The 22236-nt window shown below is 32.9% G+C and overlaps 1 protein-coding gene across 3 annotated transcripts in view; it reads left to right on the top strand.

The window, feature by feature from the left end:
* LOC144962554 (mitogen-activated protein kinase kinase kinase kinase 3-like) overlaps window positions 1-16673 on the top strand; it is a 36819-nt gene extending 20146 nt beyond the window's left edge. For all 3 annotated transcript variants that reach the window (XM_078895588.1, XM_078895586.1, XM_078895585.1), the window contains 16 exons: window positions 1630-1684; window positions 3093-3282; window positions 3726-3943; window positions 6117-6176; window positions 6779-6863; window positions 8328-8407; window positions 8748-8808; window positions 9332-9437; window positions 10450-10612; window positions 10755-10855; window positions 11445-11527; window positions 12785-12850; window positions 14107-14199; window positions 14646-14716; window positions 15424-15479; window positions 16252-16673. In XM_078895588.1, coding sequence (XP_078751714.1) covers window positions 1630-1684; window positions 3093-3282; window positions 3726-3943; window positions 6117-6176; window positions 6779-6863; window positions 8328-8407; window positions 8748-8808; window positions 9332-9437; window positions 10450-10612; window positions 10755-10855; window positions 11445-11527; window positions 12785-12850; window positions 14107-14199; window positions 14646-14716; window positions 15424-15479; window positions 16252-16339 — 1576 coding nt within the window. In that variant the 3' untranslated portion in view covers window positions 16340-16673. The remainder of the gene's footprint in view (window positions 1-1629; window positions 1685-3092; window positions 3283-3725; window positions 3944-6116; window positions 6177-6778; window positions 6864-8327; window positions 8408-8747; window positions 8809-9331; window positions 9438-10449; window positions 10613-10754; window positions 10856-11444; window positions 11528-12784; window positions 12851-14106; window positions 14200-14645; window positions 14717-15423; window positions 15480-16251) is intronic.
* Window positions 16674-22236: the final 5563 nt, after the last annotated feature.

Genomic DNA, 22236 nt, shown 5'->3' with positions numbered 1-22236 from the left:
TTTTTTTTATGTTTTAAACCATCTAAACCATTTAAACAAGACTTAATGAAAACAGAAAGCTTTCTCAAAATGTTTGCAATCAAAATCAAGACATTTGATTACATGGAAATTAGATTATATCTTTACATCCTTTTTGTTTCAATTATAAGAGTGTTTAAGAAAAGTTACTGATATTTTTCTGCAATGTTTATAGTTTTCCTTAATTTGTCATAAAATTATTAGCTTTGTTTAAAAAAAAAAAAGTAATTGAACCATTATACTCACCAATGGATTAGTTGCATGTCTTCAAACATATAATCTTCAAATGTTGTAAATGTATCTCTCTGTATGGTAACGTATACAGACAGTCTTTAAATTTTCTTGAGGCTCTTCTTTGTTTATGTGACATTTGGTACATCGCATATTGTAAAGATTAGCTTATGGTATTCAGTCCAATAGTAATTGAGGAATTCTGGATAATTATAAACATTTTTCTTTTCAGTCAAGATATTACTGAGAGACCTGAGGATAAGCATTATCATGAAAAATGTGTTATCTCGTAGTAATCAGAAATGTTGTTAGTTATAGAAAGAAAATTTTGTTTGACGAGAATGTAGATTTTGTGTATCAGAAGTTTCATATTCCTCTCTTGCATGAAAAGAATTTGTATTCCCACCTTTTTTTTTTTTGGTGATAATATCTGTTCGCTGTTCCTCATATTCACTCAGCAAACTGCCATATAGTTACATTACTAGTCCTATCTTACATAAAAGATCGGATGTTATAATAATGAAGTAAATCCAAATTAAATTGTATTGATTTTCCATTTTGTATGAACATCTTTTACAAACTTTTCCTTTAAAAGAAAGTTGACTATCTGAATATTTTGTTGTTGTTTGTAAGATTCTCACAGCTGTTTTTCCTTGTCCAATGATTATCACAAAGGAAGCAAACCTGCTTAATATATAGATAATAGATTCACTAATCTATCCAATTTATAAATGCCCTAATCGCTTATGTTATATATAAAACATGTAAAGTTGGATTAATACTATGTTGTTTGTGTGTATGTGTGAGTGTGTTTGTATACATGTCGATTGTGTATGTGGACAGAATAGTAATCCATCTAGGGTCAAAGCTCATGGACATCATGTTTCTCATGTGTCTTCAGCTTTGAACAGGCAGCAGCAGTTGTTTGCTACCGTTTGGATAGGACATTAGTCCATCCAAAAGTACTTTCCACCAGATCTAACAGACCCAATTCTTCTTTCATATCTGGATGAACAGAAAGATCTGAAGAAATCTTTGAATGAACTTGAGCTGGATACCATTTGAGCATTTGAGAGACATTTTGTGAGACAGACTGAAGGAAAATATACTCGTGATGTTGATTTTTGTGTCAGCTCAAAGCATTAAAATTGCTCTTTACATTTATTTTCATAATAGGATTAACTCCAAAGTATTTTTTTGTTATGATATGGTGTTAAAAATTGAATTTATTTTAATTTTAATCATTTTTATTTTGACAGGTTTGTTGTAGAGAAAGTTGGAGGATTATGTTTGAAATCATTTGACCATCTGCAGCATTCCAAATCTGCACAATTTCAGTAATTCATTATTTCTAACATATCCTTTTTTTTTCTTCTTCAGACCCACCTTACAGTTCAACATTATTTCACCACCACCACCTGTGCCCCCACCCAAGGTGAGAGGCTGAAAAATAGTTTTTATGATTGTACGACTGTCATTTTAGAAAAGGATCCTGGCAAGAAATGCCTCTAGTTATTCTAACATTGATTTTTAAAAATATGTCAACTGGGTCTACCAGTGTTCAAATGTTGTCACATTTTTTAAAACGCCTTTATCTCCCTCACATACTGATGTCTTCATTATCTCTATTAATTGCCACACTCAATTGTGCCACAATCCTTTTCCACTGTTTGGCTATGTGATCTAGTGGTATGACACTCGCTTTGGATTGGAAGGTCCTGGGTTCAGTCCCATTGTAAGTGGTGCATGGTAAAGTCCTTGGAAAAGGCTCTTTACTCACATTCTCATACCCGTACTCGGGTGTAGAATGAGTTAACACATAGCTGTCCTGATTAAATCGGACTCCCCCGATTTGGCAATCTAAAGAAAAAGAAGAAAAAAAATTTATTGTATATATGTAAGGAAATGACCCTGGCATGTACCAGGATTATGATTTTTTGACAAGCAAATTTAAACAAGGAACAAACAAATAGTGAGTATAGCTCAAAATCTAGATTATAGATTATAATAGTCCAAACATACTGACATTTTTTGGTCATGACAGTTGTGTGAATTAGTGTGTCCCATTTTAGCTCTTTGAAAAGTTGGCCGCTATGTTAACAGTTTTGTCTCCGAAAAATAAATTGTAATATCACCTAACAGGCATTATGTCTTGTCCTACATGTTAAATTTGCTGTTGGCCAGGGACCCTTTATATAGCGCGTTGAGCACGTTTAGTGGATATTGTGCGATATAAATGCAGTTTTTTAAAAAAATCAAAATAAACTTTATCCTGCAAGTAGTCCTTAGCTGATCCAGAATACTTTCATTTGCAATTCTGTCTGTCCATTTCAAAGTCAAATTCAAAGTATTGAAATTGATAGCTTAGTTCTGTTTTAATAGCCATGTGATTTGTCATTGTAAACTTACTGGTACATAGATATTTTAGACTTTTCATCCCCGCCCCTTTACCCAATATATAAATTTTAAAAATTGAGCTTTTATATAGGGCAATATCCACTAAACGTGCTCAAAGCGCTTTACAAGGGGCCCCTGGCCCACAGCAACATTTAACGTGTAGGATGGGACATGACGCCTGTTAGGCGATATTACAATTTTTTTTTCGAACAGAGACACCGCTGTTAAAGGCCAGGTACTCATTTTACACCTGAGTATGGTGAGAGAATGTGAGTGAAGAGCCTTCTCCCAACTATGCGCCGAACGAGGCTTGAACTCAGGACCTTCCGATCCGACAGCGAGTGTCACACCACAAGACCACATAGCCGCATTTATTTCCTTTTTATTTTTAAATTTTTAATTTATGCCTCCTTAATTTCTCTTAATATTTATTGTTATTATCTTAGCCTCCAAGAACAATTGACCGGATAAATTCTGATGAATTTCAAGATCTGATGTCCAATATAGAAGGCAAGGAAGATGGGAAAGCTTTTACAGACTCTGGGCCTGACATTGAGGCTCTGATTGACAGGATGTTAACTCTGACACCACAGGCATCACTACCATCATCACTTCCAGGAATGGAATTGAATGACTGTACGTTAACTTTATTTGATTGATTTAGATTAATTTAACACAAAGGGGGCATAGCTATTTTAGTTATCTATATAAATTCAACAAAAAACAAGCATGTAGATGGAGGATGAGAACAGAAAGCTTTGTTTAGTATGAAAATTGAAGCTTGATATGTATCATCTAGTCAGATATGGGTTTTATTTAATTCGCTTATGGTGAGTTTTCTTCTTCTCATAAATAAACTGTCATTTCTCAATTTCATCTCCAAAAGAATTAATTAAGTTCAAAACACTTAAATTTCCAGTCTTATATTATCTAATCCTGCCCTTAAATGGAGAAATACTCCAATGATGTGAACTGGTGGGATGGTATGCTCTCACTTTCTTGTAACTTCAACTATATTAGAGACAAGCTGATTTTAGTTATTCAGCTCGATTTTAATTTTGTTGTTGTTGTCTTCCCAGTGTCGAAAGATGATAATAAATTGAGTTCAAAGGATTCCCCTGATGATAATGGCCCTCCACCCACATTGCCCCCCAAGAGATCCCCACACATAAATGGAATAATGTCCTCATCCTCAACATCAGAAAATGGGGAATCCCCTGATTCAAGAGCTGGCAGGGGGGAAGAGCCACCTCCTGCCATTCCACCACGACGGAGAGTTAAGAAGGAAGAAAGTGTTGTAAGTGTGGAGTTTAGAATAGACTTAGTCATTAAGTGACTACACATCTCACTGAGAAGAGAATTTATCTCTTTTAAGTTATCATTTCTGATAAAGATGTATAAAGATTACACTCAAAATTTGCCTGCTTTGAAATTTATCATCCTTTTTGGTTTGATCAAATGATGATGATGATGATAAATGATATCTTGGACTGTCAATCATCTTTTTAAAAAAAATATGCTGTTTACTGTAGGGTAGGTCGCCTCAAATCCTTTTTCTGTACCTCAAATTCTAACAGCTCTAACTGCAGATTGGTTCAAATAAACTCTCCACTGTTTGAGAAACTCAATTATTTTACGTCTTTTGATTGGTTTGATGTAAATACATGTGAGCTAAAAAAACGAAAATAGCTTACCAAACCCCCCTGCCCCAAATACGTATGCTCATGCCCCAAATCCGTACCTGGCCTGCCCCAGACCCGTACAGCATTAAATGTATAGTCATACAGCCTAACATATTTTCAAAATAAAGTTTATATAACAATGATGTGTTAGAATTTTAGCTTCAGTTTATGTAAAAAGAAGAATGGTGTAGACGTTTCAGCTTTCCCCTTTATCATACGACAGATTAAATTAACACAAAAGTCAAAAGGCATGATAGTAATGGTTATCGACACATATTGAAACAGTGTTACTGTTGGTTTTGAACCCCTTGTTTTTAGACTCACGTTTATTGGATATGCGCTGTATAAATATTGACATTTTGAAACTAATGTGATCTTTTGGATACTTGGATTAGCAGTTCGGATTTGGGGCGAGGCATGTAGGCTTTGGGGTATAGGGTAAAGTGGCATGCCCCAAATCTGTACGAGAGAGAAAATTACGCGTTAAAAGCTTTACTGACAAAACACTTATGTAAATGATAAATTTAACATCTCTGCTTATCATTAAGATCAAAATTGTACACGAGTGATTGAAGGAAATATTTTTACAGAATCGGTTATTATAGTGGTGCAAATTAAAAGATTGTGTGACAACTCATGGTAGACAACTTGGTTTCAACTTGGAAAAGGAACCAAATTCTTGAACTATCGGCTAGCTTCATTTATGACAATATTTCGAATTACAGTTCATAATGACTGGTATGTGTGTTGATTTTTATGTGAAATTCAAGATAGCGGGTGGTTGGATGGGAGCATCACCCTTGAATCATATACCTATGATGTTCGCATGGGTATACGATCCGATAGTGATGTCGTTTCTTCTTCTCTTTACTAGCCTATCCTGCTTCTTTGGTTTGTGATTGTATTTTTGACAGGGGATATTTTTTTTTCTGTAAATCTTCTGCCTGTTTGTTCTTGGTTATTTATAATTTAGCTTATGATATCTTTAGGTTATGATTTTGATTTACATTTGTACTATTTTTGTTAGATTGCTTGTTTTTTGTTTCAGCGGTCTCTCATATAACCTCAATTGTGTTGGAAGAGACCTAAAGCAACAAACAAACAAAAAAAAAAAAAAAAAATTCAAGATATTCTGATTATTAAAAAATTCAATACACCTTAAAAAAGAGCATTATGTAAGTTAAACACACAAAAAGGTTCTATGTGACACATTCTGAAGCGTATGGAATTGAGGTGACCTACCCTAGTCAAGGAGGATTATAATATTTTAAAGTATCTGAATATTAAATTAGAACACTCTAAAATAGTTTCTCTCTCTTCTCTTACATTTTTTCGGGTACTACAGTTTATACTAACTCTTAGGTTTTTTTTTGAGAATCTAGTAGCACAAATTTTTTTTTTTTCTTTTTGTTTATACATTGCTTACTCCCCACCTTGTTATTTTCTCACTTACCAAATACTTCAGATTTGCTGATTGACTTTGACTTAAAGCCTTCCAATCTCAATTATTCGACTTCACAGCTTAGGCTGTATTTCTTATTCTTGTTCTGAAAATTCTCCAATTGTTTCTGTCTTATGCCTTTTTTATACCAGTGATGTTAATCTGGTTTTGTCATTGATTTGATTTGTTTCAAATCGTTATCAAGAGTTAGCAGTAATATTGTTGTTGTTCTTTCTCTAGCTCATAGTTCTTGGCGCCTATATTTGAATAGTAGTTTACCCCATTATTACATTCTTTTTTGTTAAAAGCCATGTTAAATATGTTTGTTTAATCGTTTACTTCATCAGAATGTTTCTAGTCATCAGAGACCTGTGAGCAACGGTTTGCCGCCCACACCCCAAGTTCATGTAAGTTTACTTAAATCAGATTAACTCTTGTAAAGTTGACATTAAGTAGATAGATAAAGAATTTGGAGGTAGGGTGGAAAAGGGATTATATGTCCAATTGGGAGAAGCATAGGCTTTCTCGTTTTTTACTTGAACAAGAAACTTTATCTATTTTGCTCACTTAGCAGTGCAGAACTGCAGCTAATAAATAAATAAATGTGAACATTTATATAGTAGCCCATTTCCAGGGATTAACCATGCTCAATGCACTTCTCAATGTTTCATTTATTCCCACTGCATGGAAAGACACAACTTTGGGGTCAGATTTATTTAACAATCACTGTCACTCATTCGGTCACTGACCATTGCTTAACACTTGACTTTTGGGACGAGACATGGTACTGCTGAGCCTCAGAGCCACATTGATGCCGAGGTTATCTCAGTGTTTTCTTGAGATAGACCCTAAAAAAAAAGTTTCTCTTGAGGATACATTAAGGGAATTTTTTCGTTAAAAATGAAAACTTGATGAATGGTTCATATTTAGTTTGTAGATTTTAGTTTTACCAGATAACTTTGTAAATTGTATGTAGAATCCCTTAATTATAAAATTGTACACATTTCAGATGGGTGCATGTTTTTCTAAAGTATTCAATGGCTGTCCATTACACATCAACTGTACAGCCAGCTGGGTGCATCCTGAAACCAGAGGTATACAGTTTGTGTTCACTGTTTGTCATATTTAGAAATGGTATTTTTTATCCCACAGTGTTACATTCTGGGATTATTAGTCGTCCTTCAGAGCCATTAGGCCCATGGAGCTGGAATTTATCCCGATCGTGAAATGGACAATAGCAATTGCTTGCTACCCTTTGGATAGGACACTGTCTTTCGCAAAGTACTTTCCACCAGATCTAACAGACCCAGCTACTCGATCACTGCTGGGTACAGGGGGGTCAGAAAAAAATCTTGACTGCACCTGGGATCGATCTCGGTCCCTTTAGGTGTGAATTGAGTGCTCTACCAACTGAGCTATCGGGACCCCTGTTACATAAGTTACATTCTGGGATTATGGAAAAGTATTTGAAGTGCAATTGAGGGGCAAAAATGTATACTAGAACAGTTCACTGAAAATAGTTGCAGAAGATGAATATATGGCAGCTGTTATAGATCTCTTAATTTTTTCTCTCCATTTTATCATTTTTATCAACTAACTCATTTGATCTTAGATGAATCTTTTTCATACTGGTATACAATATGACACAACCATCTCAAAATGATATTATATCAAGGTGGTTGAGAGGCTTGAAATTTAATTTATTGTCATAATTCTTAGCCTTGGATAAGTAAATACGCTTTATTCAGGAGCATAAATGAAATCTCTTTAAATCATGATAATCAAAGCAAAAAATAAAATAATATCTTTCAACAATCATGTTTTTCAACAAATCAACTTTGAATTCAAATTGAACATCTGGTTTAGCCTGACATAATACCAGTTTGAGAGGATAGGTCACAAATGAGAATGGACGGTGCAAGGAGTTTGATATAAAAGAGTAAAGGAGAGAAGGTATTACCAAGGTCTGATATTGATTCAGATTAAATAAATATGATTTTTGTTGTGAGCAAATGTGTTCTTCCATATTTGGATTTTTCAATCAAATTTTAAAGGAGGACTGGCAAAATTATTATTATTATTATTATTATTATTATTATTATTATTATTATTATTATTATTATTATTATTATTATTATTATTATTATTATTATTATATTATTATTATTATTGTGGTTGTTGTTGTTATTATTTTTTTTTGGTATTAAATAGAATGTGGTCAAAATTAAAACAACATCAATTCTAAAGCATTTTAAATTGACAAGTCACATAGACAAGGGTGTAAATTAAGCAATTTCAATTTCTTTTTGTTGATACAGTTGTTTTTTCTTGGACTTTGGATTCCTCCCCAAGAATATACAGTTTTTTTTTTTTTTTGTTACTCGTGGCTGGTCTGATCCTGATTGTGATTTTTTGTCCTTTGTAGGTGTAGGAAAATGATTTAATTTATTTTGCTGTTTACATTTTTAAGAATAAGGGATTTGGTTTTCTTTGTGATTTTCTTCATTTCTGAAGTGTTAGGTTTGATTTTATTCTCTATCACCCATTTCATTTTTCAGATCAATACATCTTCCTGGGTGCCAATGAAGGATTATACACTCTGAATTTAAATGAAATCCATGAAGCCTCTATAGAACTGGTAATTATTGAATTGTGTGAAGAAATTTTCTTATTTTATTTGTGCTTCAAACTTTTATCATAGCATTGATAGGGTAATCTTTAGTCAATGAAATTGTGTATTCAAAATTATTTATGCAAACTTCTGATTACTGTTTTTACAAACGACTTTCAACCACTTATAGGCCTCATGGTATTTTATTGATAGCTCAAGTTTAATTTAAATACTTTAAGTATTTAAATACTTATTTTCAATAATACGATTATGTCAACTAGAAATTGTGTTTTGATTTGTTTTGTATTTGCAACTGCCTAAAAATAAACTTTGAATTTTGAATCTCGGTTTTGTTTCATGTTTCCAGGTTCATGCCAGACGATGTATCTGGCTGTACACCATCAAAGATATTCTCATGTCATTGTCAGGTGAGGTTTTTAAAATTATTTTATTTTATTGTATGTTGTGTGTGAGTAGATCTGTCAGCTTATTACATTTATAAATATATATTTTAAAAAAATATTCTTTGGCAATCTTGCATATAGTTTTAGGCCTAAAAGAGTTAGGTTATAACCCAAGCTGTAACACACTAAATAGAAAGTTGTTATGGACACTTTTGGTAAAGAACCAAGATTTTGACAATTTTGTTTCACCGCAATATTGTAGATTTAGATTTAGATTTTGACTTTATTTTAAAGCGAAAACTTAGCTTTCAAAGGGTTTTGTTTGTTAGATTTTCAAGTTTAAGGGTGAATTGTAATTTAAAGTTTTTTCCAAATTTGGTGTGTGTTTTTCTTAAGGAAGTGATAGAATTTTTTACTTGCTGTTTGCATGACAGTGACACCATTGAGATGGCAATGCCACCCTCCGATTAAAACTCAACTTCCCTTTCAACCTCTCTGTCAAGTTTAGCTCAGTGAATGATTATTTGGTGTTGTCGGTTATTCTCAGGCAAAACCCCCACCCTTTATCGACATGACCTCCTTATGCTTCAGCAAAGACAAACAAGCAGGTTCTCCTTGCCCATGAATAAAATTCCCGAGAAACTTGTTCCCAGGTAAGCAGAATACCATATGTGATTAATCGTCTCAAAGTGTTATTATTTTGGGTGAATTTGAACTTTGAAATAGTATTTTAAGCTTAATTTATGCAATTTAATTTACAAAAATATATCTCCATTGAGGAAAGTGAGTTATGCCTCTTCAACTTCAAAAAACATAAAATTTTAGTTCTGATGATCATGGCTCTCAACTCTTGTTTCTTCATATAGTTCATTCCTACATAATACTAGATTGACATAATGGTCACATATTACCATAACAAATTGACATCCATTGAAAAAGGTTATTCAATGGAGAAACAATTTTGGAATTGACTTTGAATGCTTAGTATCTGTCTAGTTGTAGCTTTGGACCAAAAGAAATGAAATCTTCAAATTGTTAAAATTTAAATTTAAAAGGAAGAAAAGAAGAAGAAAAGCCCACAATGCACGTAGCTCAGTGTAAAGAAAGTAGATCTGGTGACCTCTGCCGCTATAAGAAAAGAGCTGCGAAGTTAGTTTTATACCAATCCTAGAAAATAGTATAAATTCACATTCTCAACAATCAGTCCAGAAACAAAATAAACTTGAAACGGAACATCCGGATATCTGTTGCAAACATCGGCATTATAGAGAGTGTGATGAATGTTCTTAGCAAAGTATATGGAATTCATTATCTGAAAGGGGAACCAATGAATATTCAGTTTGGCTGTAAAATTTGATCAGATTCATTCGATTTATTATGAAATGACTTCACTAAACTTAGATAGAAAAAAAAAAAGAATCAATTGAATTGATGACTTGTAACAAATAATTGTTTTGTGTACAGCTAAAATAGATCATTTGATAGTATGAAACGAAAACATGTACATCTTGTACGCTGTATAGGCTTTTTGTTATTTTTATGCTCGTTCGTCAATAAAAAAGGGGAACATAAACACTGTTTTACCAAGAGAGCCTTATATAAATGATAAGGCATGTAATTATCTTGTAACACAGCATAATGGATGATTATTTATTCCTTATTCAGACGTCTCCAGCCCACTGTCAAGGTCCCTGATACACGTGGCTGTGTCCGATGCTGTGTGGGTCGCAACCCTTATAATGGTTACCGTTATTTGTGTGGTGCCACTACCAATGCGGTCATTCTGATGCAGTGGTATGAACCACTGAACAAGTTCATGTTGCTGAAGGTGAGAATAATCTCGTTTTTTAAATGTTATTTTAGAATTAACTGTGCTGAGATGAAAGAGAGAGAGAGACAGAGACAGAGAGAGATTTTGGTTTAAGTTTTTAAATTGAGCTTAGATTTTTACAAATTTACATTTCCTTCAGACATTTGAAACGGAGCAGATGCCGCAGCAATTGGATGTGTTTGAGATGTTCATCAGCCCCGAGTTGGAATACCCGTTGATCTGCTATGGTGTCCGGAAAGGGTAAGATTTGATGCATCTTTTCAATCAAAACTTTTTTCTTTCATGAATTTGGTATATTTTCTTTTCTGATTTCTTAATCAGGTGGTTTTTGCTTCTTTATTTTTTATTTTAGAATATTTTTGCCTTACTTACCGATATGCCTTGGATTGGTTCTGATATGTATTGAGTTTTGAGTGAATCTTCTGTTTTTGCAAAGAAAGAAAATGAAAACAAAGGAAAAAGAATTGAATTGTGTAAAAATGGATAAAGATTTTTTTGTGAATATCATGGAATTGTGAAGAATATGATCATGAAATTATATCAACTATATAAAGGGGGGAATGAACTGCTTCAGTATTCATCTGATATTAAATGCAGTCTTGCCTGTTCTTGTTGAGAGAGCATTAACAACAATGCAACTCAAGCCTAAATGAAGCCAGAATCCCAATTCTATACCTTGCTATTCTTTTTGTTAAAAGGGGAGGGATCTGGAGTAAGGTTACAATAAAAAACCGTGAAGGGTTAAGCAGACATAATTATTTGTGTTGTTTTGAAATTGTTGAAAAGAAATCTTTTTTTTTTATCTCTTTATCTCCAATTGACTCCATAGGCAAGACAGAAATCATGTAAAGTTTGACATCATCAATCTCAACAGCGCCACCAGTTGGTTCACAGATATTGAGTCATGTTGTGGTAAGCATTGGCTCCAGTCCTTCATCATAAAAACCCAATTTTCTTATCATAATGTAATTTATAGGTGAATCACCCAATCTTATTATTATTAGTATTTTTAAGTTCTTTTCTGTAGACTCCTAAAAATATTTCTAAGCAAAAGCATGTGGAGTTGTGGATGGTGTACATAAGCCTTAAGTTATAAGTAGATTAATATTTTTAAAAATTTGAAAATGGAAATTTGTGTTGCTTAATTTTTAATTATAACGATGTTCTGAGGCACGTTTTAAAAACGACCCCTAGCAGTAGAAAGAAATAACCACTGTCACAAAGAACATAAAACGTCATTGAAAATGGCTATTGTTTTCTACTGCTAGAAGTGTTTTTTAAAATGTTACCTGAAAAAGTAGTCCTTCAGAGCCATGGGCCCATGAAGCCGGAGTTTATCCGGTTTCTATAGCGTGAAACGGACAATACCAATTGCTTGCTACCTTTGGATAGGACGCTAGTCTATTGCAAAGTACTTTCCACCAGATTTATCAGACCCAGCTACCCACACTGCTGAGTGGACAGGGGTTCAGAAAAAATCTCTACTGCACCCGAGATCGATCTCGGTCCCTTTGTTTATGAAGCGAGTGCTCTACCAACTGAGCCATAGGGACCCCCTGTTACCCCACTACATCGATATAATTCAAAATTAAGCAGCATAAGCTTACCATATTGTTGTTTTATTTCATGCCAATTGGCAGTCAGTAATGCAAAGCTCCTGCAGTCCCAATGCAGGCTGCATCAACAGGAGCATCATTTATTTCATGACATCTCTTTACTCGTAGAGATGTATTAACTCACTCAACCCTAACACCGAGTATATCCGTCGCTAACCCAGGTTACTTTTTCCCATGCCTATTTATAACATTTTTCTGAGACAAATTATAGACGTAGTATCAAAGTTAATGTTTTTAGGTTTTACATGTTAATGATAGTTGAATAAAACTATCTATGTACATGCTCATTTTAAATACATTTTTCCCAATTTTGAAAAGTAGAAAAAATCTCTAGGATTGAATGAGTTAAACTAGTGGTTTAAAATAATTACTGTGAATTTATTAGGTTATTTGGAACTTTGAGTTTTGGTCTTTAGTTTATCAAAAAAGTGTTTTTATCCTAGTGCAAGGAGGGAATCAGTTTTCAGTGATAACACAGATCAATAATCCCATTGTTTTGTATGATGACTTTTTCTTGTCCGTTAGAATGAATGTAATTCACTCTTATCATCAGGTGATTTGTTGCCGGTTGTCAACGTTACACATCTGGAGAAGGATACCGTCTTGATATGTTATGAAAGTGAGTTGCTTCTTTCTCAAATATATAATACAGCTATTTTATTTTTAATTTAGTCCAAATCACTCGAACTGTCACTACACTATACTAAACGGATAAAATCTCTATAAACAATATGAAGCATGAAACAAAAAACGTTGCTTCTGTAGACAGAATGCTTGTTGAAGAAATAATCAATTCCCAATATAATTATGATTAAGTTTAAATACCTGGGATGTTCAAAGGTTAGTTGGCTTAAATAACCCTTCGCATGGTGTGAGATAAACAAATTTTTATTAGCCAAATTTTGCCAAATCAGACTTTTCCCCCATCTAGATTTGGATATTTTAACCAAATTGTATTTTCATATTTGTAAGAAAGGAACATATGTAAATGTTGCTGCTCGAAGCTTGAAGAAATAAATAATAATGTAAAAATGAATGTAAGCTTCAATTTAAGTACAAAAACAGATCAAATGAATGATTCATCTTAACTACGCCACTACCACATTATCTCATTCATTTGTGGTGTTTCATTCATCCTGTTTTGTTGATAAAGGGGAAACCTGAAACGTTCATTTGATCTGTTTTTGTAATTAAATTGAAGCTTACATTCATTTTCACATTATTATTTATAAGAAATGAACATGAGACTAATATATCCATCAACCACATACAAAAACAGTTTTTTTCCTTGAACAATAGGCTTGTGTAACAAACTACCACTTGACATAATAGACATCGAAGACTTCACGTCATTTCAACATGTTTTCCACATACACAAGAACACAGGGAGGACTGAATGATTGGAGTTACAATGATTAGTCTAGTGTGACAGATTTAAGTAATTTGTATAAAATTTGTGGTGATCGGCACGTTGTGCCTTTTGCATTTTATGAACTTGAACTTGAAGACTATTCTGATGCATTTTAAGATGATAATTTAACAAACAAGCTAGAAATCATTATTCTTGGGTTCTTATTTATTTTTTCTAAAGAATATACTGCTTTTTAAATTTGTTACTCATAGCAAGTCTGGTCTTCATACAATATTTTTTTCATTGCAAACACCATGTTGACAAATGGAATGAATACATTTCTCAGATGAATTGTGAATATAGACATCTCTCTTTTTCAATCAAATGTTTAATTTCTGTATATTTAATAGTGCAGTTATTTTTTGTATATATGTCATTAATATTTATGCATAAAACTTGACAGCTACCACTAACAACTGTTAATAAAAGTAATTAAATTATGTTTTGATTTTACATTTCTGCAGAATACGTAAAAGTTGTGAGTATGTCCGGAAGATTGAAGTCCAGCAGGCGCCAACAGGCAGAGCTTCATTTTGACTGTATGGTGGACTCATTAGGTAACAATCATGTCTTCATCTCAGCAATGCGCTATGCTTATAGCCCCTAGCCTCTTCTTTCAGTTTTGAGATTCATAAAAGTAAAAAAACCCAACTATTTTACCTTTTGTCAGTTCAGATCAAAATGTATATTCAATAGATTTATCTCAGTGTTTATTTCCTTTTGGTGCGTTGTGAAGATTATATGCTATTATCCACAAAAGTTTTTAATTATTGTATTTTGGACTGGTTAAGGAAAAGGTGGGGTTGGGGATGGGTGGGTAGGAGGGGCATTAAGTTACATTTTTGTGAAACGTTAAACTTATGTGCATTCAATCATCAATTTCTATCTTTTCATAATTGAACCCTTAAAGACTATGAAAGCTCTGAAAGAATAACCTGTAAAACAAAGGTCTTTATCATTACCATGCATTTTAAAAATGTATTATTAAAATCTGTCTTTATAGTGGTGTTACAAGACAGTGTCCTGGCCTTTCACAAACATGGGATGCAAGGAAGGAACTTTTTAGCTAACGAGGTGAGATCTTCACTTATGTTTATCTTGGTAAACCTCCATAACATCTCTGTAAGGATTTATTATACATGTCCAATTGGTTATGAGTGTAATGACTTTACCTTAACCTAAAATCTCTTAGTGCCAGGAGGTGCACAAGGCTTGACATTTTCCTTCCACTTCATTTCATTCGTTCCTTGGCCGCAGTCTGGCCTTCTGCCAGGAGTGCCATCTAATTTTGTTCCACTTCTTATCCACCGTCCTACGCCATGTTGTTTTTGGCCTTTCTTTCCCTCTCTTTCCCTTTGGAGCCTATCTCATTTTCCCTTCTCCTCAAGGCATGCCCAATCCTGTTCCATCTTTTCCTTCTCAACATAACACTTAACTTTCTCTGCCTCTGCCAATTCCAAAATTCACTCATTCGTTACATGCTGTAACCATTGTATTCTCAACATTCTTCTCAAGCATTTAATTTGGAAGGCATCCGGTTTCTTTTCTTCTTCATTTGTTAGTTTCCATGTCCAGAACCATATAATAGTACAGACAGGACTAATGTTTTAAACTGTTCCATTTAAATGGTGGTCAATAGATATCTATTATCATGGGTACACATACAGGAAATTATTAATAAAAGAATAAAAAAACAAGAGGACACAATTTTAGGAATGTAATTTACTGTAAACTCCTTTTGTGGTGCTTAAATTGTTTTTTTGTTTTTTTTTTCATTGAAGGTTACTCAAGAAATCTGTGATAAAACACGAGTTTTTCGTCTCCTGGGATCAGACAGGTATGAAACAAATAAATTAAAGATCACTTTTTAGAAATGCTCTTTTTCTCTCTCCATTTTTTAATAATTGTTGTTATATTTCTTTTAAAGTCTTTATTTTGGCAATGACCCTCTGCTGGTTTCTTTATTATACTTAGTATGTCATAAAATCACCAATAGATGGATCTCTCTCTGTTTTCTATGTGATTCCCCCCCCCCCCCCCCCCTACCTTAAATTTTACTATTTTCTTAATTACTTTTAAACACACATTAACTCTATATTAATACTCTTTAACTTTTTAATCATTTTTTTTTTTCATGGCACTGAAGATTAGCTAAAACTGTGATGTGCATAAAACTCATAAAAACAAATATGTAAAGCATTATTCTGTTTCCTGATATACTTTTTAAAAAATTATCTTCGTTTTGATTAATTATCTATCTATTATGGTGAATTCTTTGATCTTTTGACTCCTATAAGTAGTGCCATTATGCCCATGAATTTTCCCAGTTTCTATAGCGTGATACAGACAATAACAATTGTTTATTGCTACCCTTTGGATAGGATGCTGGTCTATTTCAAAGTACTTACTGCTAGATCTAATAGACTTAGCTACCCAATCACTCCCGCACCTGAGATTGATCTTGGTCCTTTTGCCTTTGAAGCGAGTGCTCTACCAACTAAGCTATCGGGATCCCCTTTTGACACCTATGCTCCCAGATTTCTTTTCTTCATAGATCTTTTTCTTTTTGTAATCCAATGTATAAAAAACATGCCACATTCTTTCCACAGGGTGATTTGTTTGGAGAGTCGTCCCACCGACGATACCAGTGCCAACTCCAATCTGTATGTCTTGGCAGGCCATGAGAATACTTATTGATGGGATGTTTTCTATTCTGATGGTTTTTGTATTGGCAAGAATACATGTGTATTACTCTGTTGGTCTGATCTTCTGTATGTAACATTCTCATGTTGGCAAATTGTTTTAACGATGTTTTCGCTCACACAAGTTCATGTTTCTGTGTGCCAATGGAATGGTGAAACTTTTCATTACTTTTTTTTGTTTTTTACTGGATTAGTGTAAAATACCATGGTTTTTTTTCAGTTGATGAATTTGAAAGTATCTACAAGATTACTGATATTTCAAATGTTGGAAATTTATTCTTTGTAGGTGCACTCTGCCACATGTGGACTGCCTTTAAGTTTTATAGAAATTGAAGGAAAAAATAGATATTTATATCAATATTTTATTTACATGAAAATGGTTCTTTTGAGCCCCCGGAGCTAAAGGTGTTCTTTGGTTTTTACAAATGAAAAAAAAAAAAAAAAATAACAGAATTGCTTACTACTCTATTGCAAAGCACTTTCTTCACAGGCCTATCACTAGAGGTGTGCCATTGTCTTAAATGGTGAACACTCACTCAACACTGGACATCCATGTGGATCCCTGGCCTTTTTGATCTGGTGGATTTTTTTAAGAACCAAGACTTCAGCAGATAATATTTTGAAAGTAGTTGTTTTTTTTGTTTTTTTTCACTCATTTTATTGTGGAGGTTGAGCTACAAGTTAGCCATTCTAAAGCATTTCAACTTAGTTATTTCATGCCAAAATGTCTCTAAATGTTTTGTTATATGTTATTTTTGTGTCTCTTTTGAAATCTGGATTCTTTTTTGATAGATTTTGTTTGATAGCAGTGACAGGTTTAGTATTGAAACAGATGCTGTGGAAAATGTTTAACAATTTGTATGCCTGATTCTAAAGGAAAGGATCATGGGTCAGGAAAGTATTCAGAATCTGTTGGGTCTTTTTTAAACAAAAAGAATTTAATCTGAGAAATGCTAAAAATAATTCTTTTTCCCCCTTTTTTTTTCTTTTCTTTTCTTTTTCACCTTGCTCTAAAAATGTGATCTGCAGACTTTTTGATCCATTTCTACAGATACCTCCTATAAAGTTTAATTCGTTTTGTTATTAATTGATAGGTGATATATGAAATTGTCTCCATTGTATTGTTGCTTCAAATATGTACGTCCAGTGATTTATCGTTATTGTTTAAATGTTTTATAAAATTTAGTGGTAATTTTGAGAACAAATTATGTATTACATAACATTGAACGCATGATTTTGTTACCTAAGCATGGACATATTATAAATCTCATTGTAGGTACATGGCTAATGAAATGAAAATGTTGCATTTTCGACGTTAAGAAAATCAATTTTTGTTGTATCATTTAAAGGAAGTAGTGTACCACTCTCATGTGGTTTGTAGTGAAGCAGGAAATTATAAATCCCTTCTTTACCAATTTAATGACTTAAAGTATTTGTTGGTTATGATATAGAAGTAGAAGTTGGGCGCTCCTGATAATGTACCTTACGTTGTTTTTAAGTTGAAATGAAATATGAGTTATGGTCAGTTGTCATTGACAGCAAGTTTTATTTAATTTCACACTCCGACTCGTATAAAAGTAGCTACCATAGAATTATACTTCAAAACAAAAGGAAAGAAAACACATTCATTTGAATGACCATTCCATTGGGGTAAGCTTAAGCACTGATTGATCAAAAGTTGAGTTCATTGAATTGGTCTACTGAGCTATCTGTTCTGGCATTTATGTCTTTTTATGTTTGAGAGATCTTTCTTTGCCGGTAAAAGTTGTTATTCTATGATATATTAACAAATATTATGAATATTTACGAGCAAATCACGATTGAGTGATATCATGTGAATGGCTATAAGTATGCTTGATTTGGTGCAAAATTTTGATTATGAATGACCGTTATTATTATTATTATTATTATTATTATTATTATTATTATTATTATTATTATTGTTATTAATTTTTGTCACCTTTGAAAAAAAACAAAAAACAAACAACAAAAAACGAAAACATGATGTAAATAATTTTATTTGCTTTGCTTCCCTCATGTATATAAATAGAACATAATGAATTCATCATAAATTATTTGGGGTGCGTGCAAGTTGTTTTTATTTTCTTCATCAAGTCATTCATGAATTGCTATACAATTGTACAGTTGTTTTATTGTTTTGAAATTTGATTTTATCATGTCTCAAATCCCTTTCATTCATAAAACTCTCACACTGATCAACCCATCAGTCCATAGAGTTCAACATTTTTCAACTTTGGGTGAAAGCAATGTGCACTTATTTACAGGTCTGATAACCCAAATTGTTGTTATTGTTGTAATGGAAATACTCTGAAACCAACACAAAATATTGTCCATTACAACCATGTTAAATCAAGCCCATAACTGCATTCCGTTATCAGACCTGCAAATATGTGCACATCGATTGAAAGCAATTAACCCGATGGTGATTATTAGCTTTGATTTCAATTTTTTGTCAAAAAGATAAAAAATCATTTTGAGCTTTTCCTTGGAAAAAGAAAAGATAATTTGGACGCTGTTTTGAAAGCAGGGAATACAAATATTGTGAAAGCATTGAGTGATTGAAGAAAAAGAAGAAGGTTATGTGCAAAATTATTGTCATTCACAGTCGTATTATATTATTTAGCTAATATTTTCAATCAATTCCCCTTCTCCCATACGCTTATCATTTGTTATAATTATATTACTCTGGAGAAAAATGAGCATCATATGAAAAGTCAAACTAATTCTCATTACCTTCCATCATCATTATCCATGTAGCATTGATATAATATGTATCATTTTAGTTTTACTCCACAAAACTTTCATATTCAAAATCGATATTGTTATTAATTATACTTTTTTTCTTAGGGGGGGGGGGGGGGGGGGGGTTGCTTTTATGCATTCCTCCAGTCATGATATAGATTAGACTGTTTTAGTTCAGATTCTACCAAACACAAGTTTATTTTCATTCTGGAAAATTTCTTAAAATTGAAAAAAGAATTATTTTGTCTATACACTCCAGCATGGTTTCATAGAAATCCTTGGGACATGCAAACAAGTTTGAAGAAACCGTACATTGCCATAACGACTTGATGGGAGGGGGTGAGGCTCAGCAGTTTAGACTTTGCTACCCACCCAAAAGATACCTATTTCGATATCCATAGCATTATGTGGCCTTCAGCAAGCCATTTTTCCTTAGCTCAAATTGCGGTGCTGTGCTTTAACTGACACCTGGGTTATTCCAGTCTTCCCTTGGTATAGACCCTAAGTCAAATTTAGGCTTGAAGATGAAAAAAAAAAAGGATCTGTATTATTTATTTATTTCATTGATATGTTGAGGGAGATAAATTTATATATGACATATTATAAATTGTTTGTATGAGGGGGGTTGCTCTGTTACAACATTCATTTACTGTCGTAGCCAATTGTGGTGTGTGGCATTGAAAATAGAATTAATGGCGACATGCTAAGAATAAGCAGAGAGGTGATGGGGATGTGTAATTGCTAAATGGCTGTGTGTGTCTACATGTGTATCATATTGTATACATACACATGCAGTGCAGATAGATACATAGATAAACACATACGCAACGGTTGGCTAGGTGAAATATGTTCGAGGAAATGGTATTCGAGGCAAAAATTAGTTCGAGGAAGGAATGGAATTATAACAAAGAATAATTAGAAAAAATTTGGGATATTTAGATGAGTTTGAAGAAACTGTGCTGGAGTGTAGTTTTTTCTCACTATATGGCTCTTTTCCTTGTCTTTGTCTCACCTCCACTTCCACAAAAATACAACAAACAAGACAGAGCAAATAATCACAAAGTTTTTAAAGAATTGAAAGCAATGGATGGAGCAGTGACGGCAGGTTTCCCTTTTTTTTGTTAGAAAAAAAAACAAAACGGGGTGGGGGAAATAATCACTTGACTCGGTTATTTCACATAAGTTGATTTTAGGGTTATGTTCTATTAGATCGATTTAAGTGGCTTTCATTGTATAGAGTGATGGACAATTATACCAATGGCTTACAGGACCTAAATGTGTTCCAAGCTCCTTTCATCCCCAAAAACAAAGAAACACCCTTAATCGGTTGACCCTGCATTTTCCAGCATGATGTTAAGATCACTTAATGATTACTTACAGGAAAAAAAAATCATCACTTGATTGCATTGAATAATGGCCTAACTGTATAGAATAGTCCTGACATACCGTAATCCTTACGTTTCATAAAATTGTATGCGCCTTAACAATAATTTCTTGTATTTATTGATATATCAATGATGGCATTAAATGTTCTGTAAATTGTAGATGATATTTATGCAATTTAAACATTTTTAAAATTATAATTGTTGCTATTATTAATATTTTAAAATGATTATAATTACATGGGTTGCAAAGGTGTCTTGTAAAAACAAATTTGGTCTGGTACATCTTTCATAATCGATTTATAGAATTTAGTAAGTTTCAGACATAGAGTCTATGCTGTCATAGAAAATGAAGCCAATAAAATAGAAATATTTTTTAAGAGAAAGCAAGATGATGTGGGTTTATATATAGGTCATATGATTTAGATGAGTACACAGGTTAGAGACGTTGTTTCTACCCATCGTTTTGAGACTGATCAAAGTGATGGGAACGCGTTTAAATTCTAATACTAGAGGATTCAAACATCACTTTGACTCTATCATCTCCAGAAAAGCAAGTAAAAAAGTGTTTGAATGTTTGAGTTGCAACACAACACCCATAAAGGATAGGTACTGGTGAAAAAATATGCCTCGAGGAATGAGTTTCATTTTAGTCAACAGACTAAATAATTTAGTAAATTAGTTTCATTTGCAGGAGTTAACTCACTCAACCCTAACACCAACTATCTCGCTATTTGGCTGCGACTACTTTCAGCCCATCAATATTTACATTATTTCTGAGACAAATTATATGATATTAGTAAAACTACTGTTCTTAATTTGTATACGATAATGATAAATGATTAAAATTAGGTACATAACAATTTACTTTAGGTTGAGTAAATGAGTATCTTTTTGTTTTTCTTTTCTTTTTTTCATTTTTTGAAAAGTAGCAAAAATCTTTATGGAGAGTGGACAGCACAGAGGTAGAGGGGTAGGGTAGAGTGAGTTAGAAGCACCCATTGTATCATTTATATTATTATTTCAATTTATTCACTTTTATGAACACATTTTCATTGTTCAAATGATTATTTTAGATCTTATAGGTTGTGTACGTGATTGAAAGCTAGTAATGATGAATTGGTTCTAATTCTAATTTGTTATCTGTTCAGCAACATAATTTCCTAGAGGGTCAACAACAGAAGCAGCATCACTGGTATGGTTGAAAATTTGTCCCAACCAATTGCAATGTCGTGAGACATAATTAGATTGCTGAGTTAAAAAGAAATCTATAAATGCAAAGTCGGCAGTAAAAATTCAGGATAATCTTCGCAAAATGATCTACAAAATTTATGTTGAAGTTATTATTATTATTATTATTATTATTATTATTATTATTATTATTATTATTAAAGTAGTATTTGAAGGGTGGTTTTCCAAAACTCGTTAAGTCGATTTTTCTACTTTTTGAGATTTTTCCTCCATGAGATTAATTGAAACGTAAACTTTATTTTAAGCATCATTTGGTATATAAATGTCCTAAGATTTGTGTGAATTTGAAGTTTAAAATTGATAAAATAATAGACTGAATGAGAAATTTTAGGGGAAATAATCCTCAATATCTCAAATGGGAAAAACAGAGAGGGAGTTTTGGAAAACCACTCTTCAATTGTAATTAGCATGTTATTGGCTTGTGATAATGTTTATAAGACTTACAGTGTTTGATATATTTTGTCTACATCTTAGCACTCACTGCTGGTACTTCAGC

This window comes from Berghia stephanieae, chromosome 1 (genome assembly GCF_034508935.2).
Source record: "Berghia stephanieae isolate SIO BIC M18660-M18661 chromosome 1, UCSD_Bste_1.3, whole genome shotgun sequence".
Classification (NCBI taxonomy): domain Eukaryota; kingdom Metazoa; phylum Mollusca; class Gastropoda; order Nudibranchia; family Aeolidiidae; genus Berghia; species Berghia stephanieae.
The sequence above is the reverse complement of the archived record's forward strand: the minus strand, read 5'-3'. Positions and strand labels throughout refer to the sequence as shown.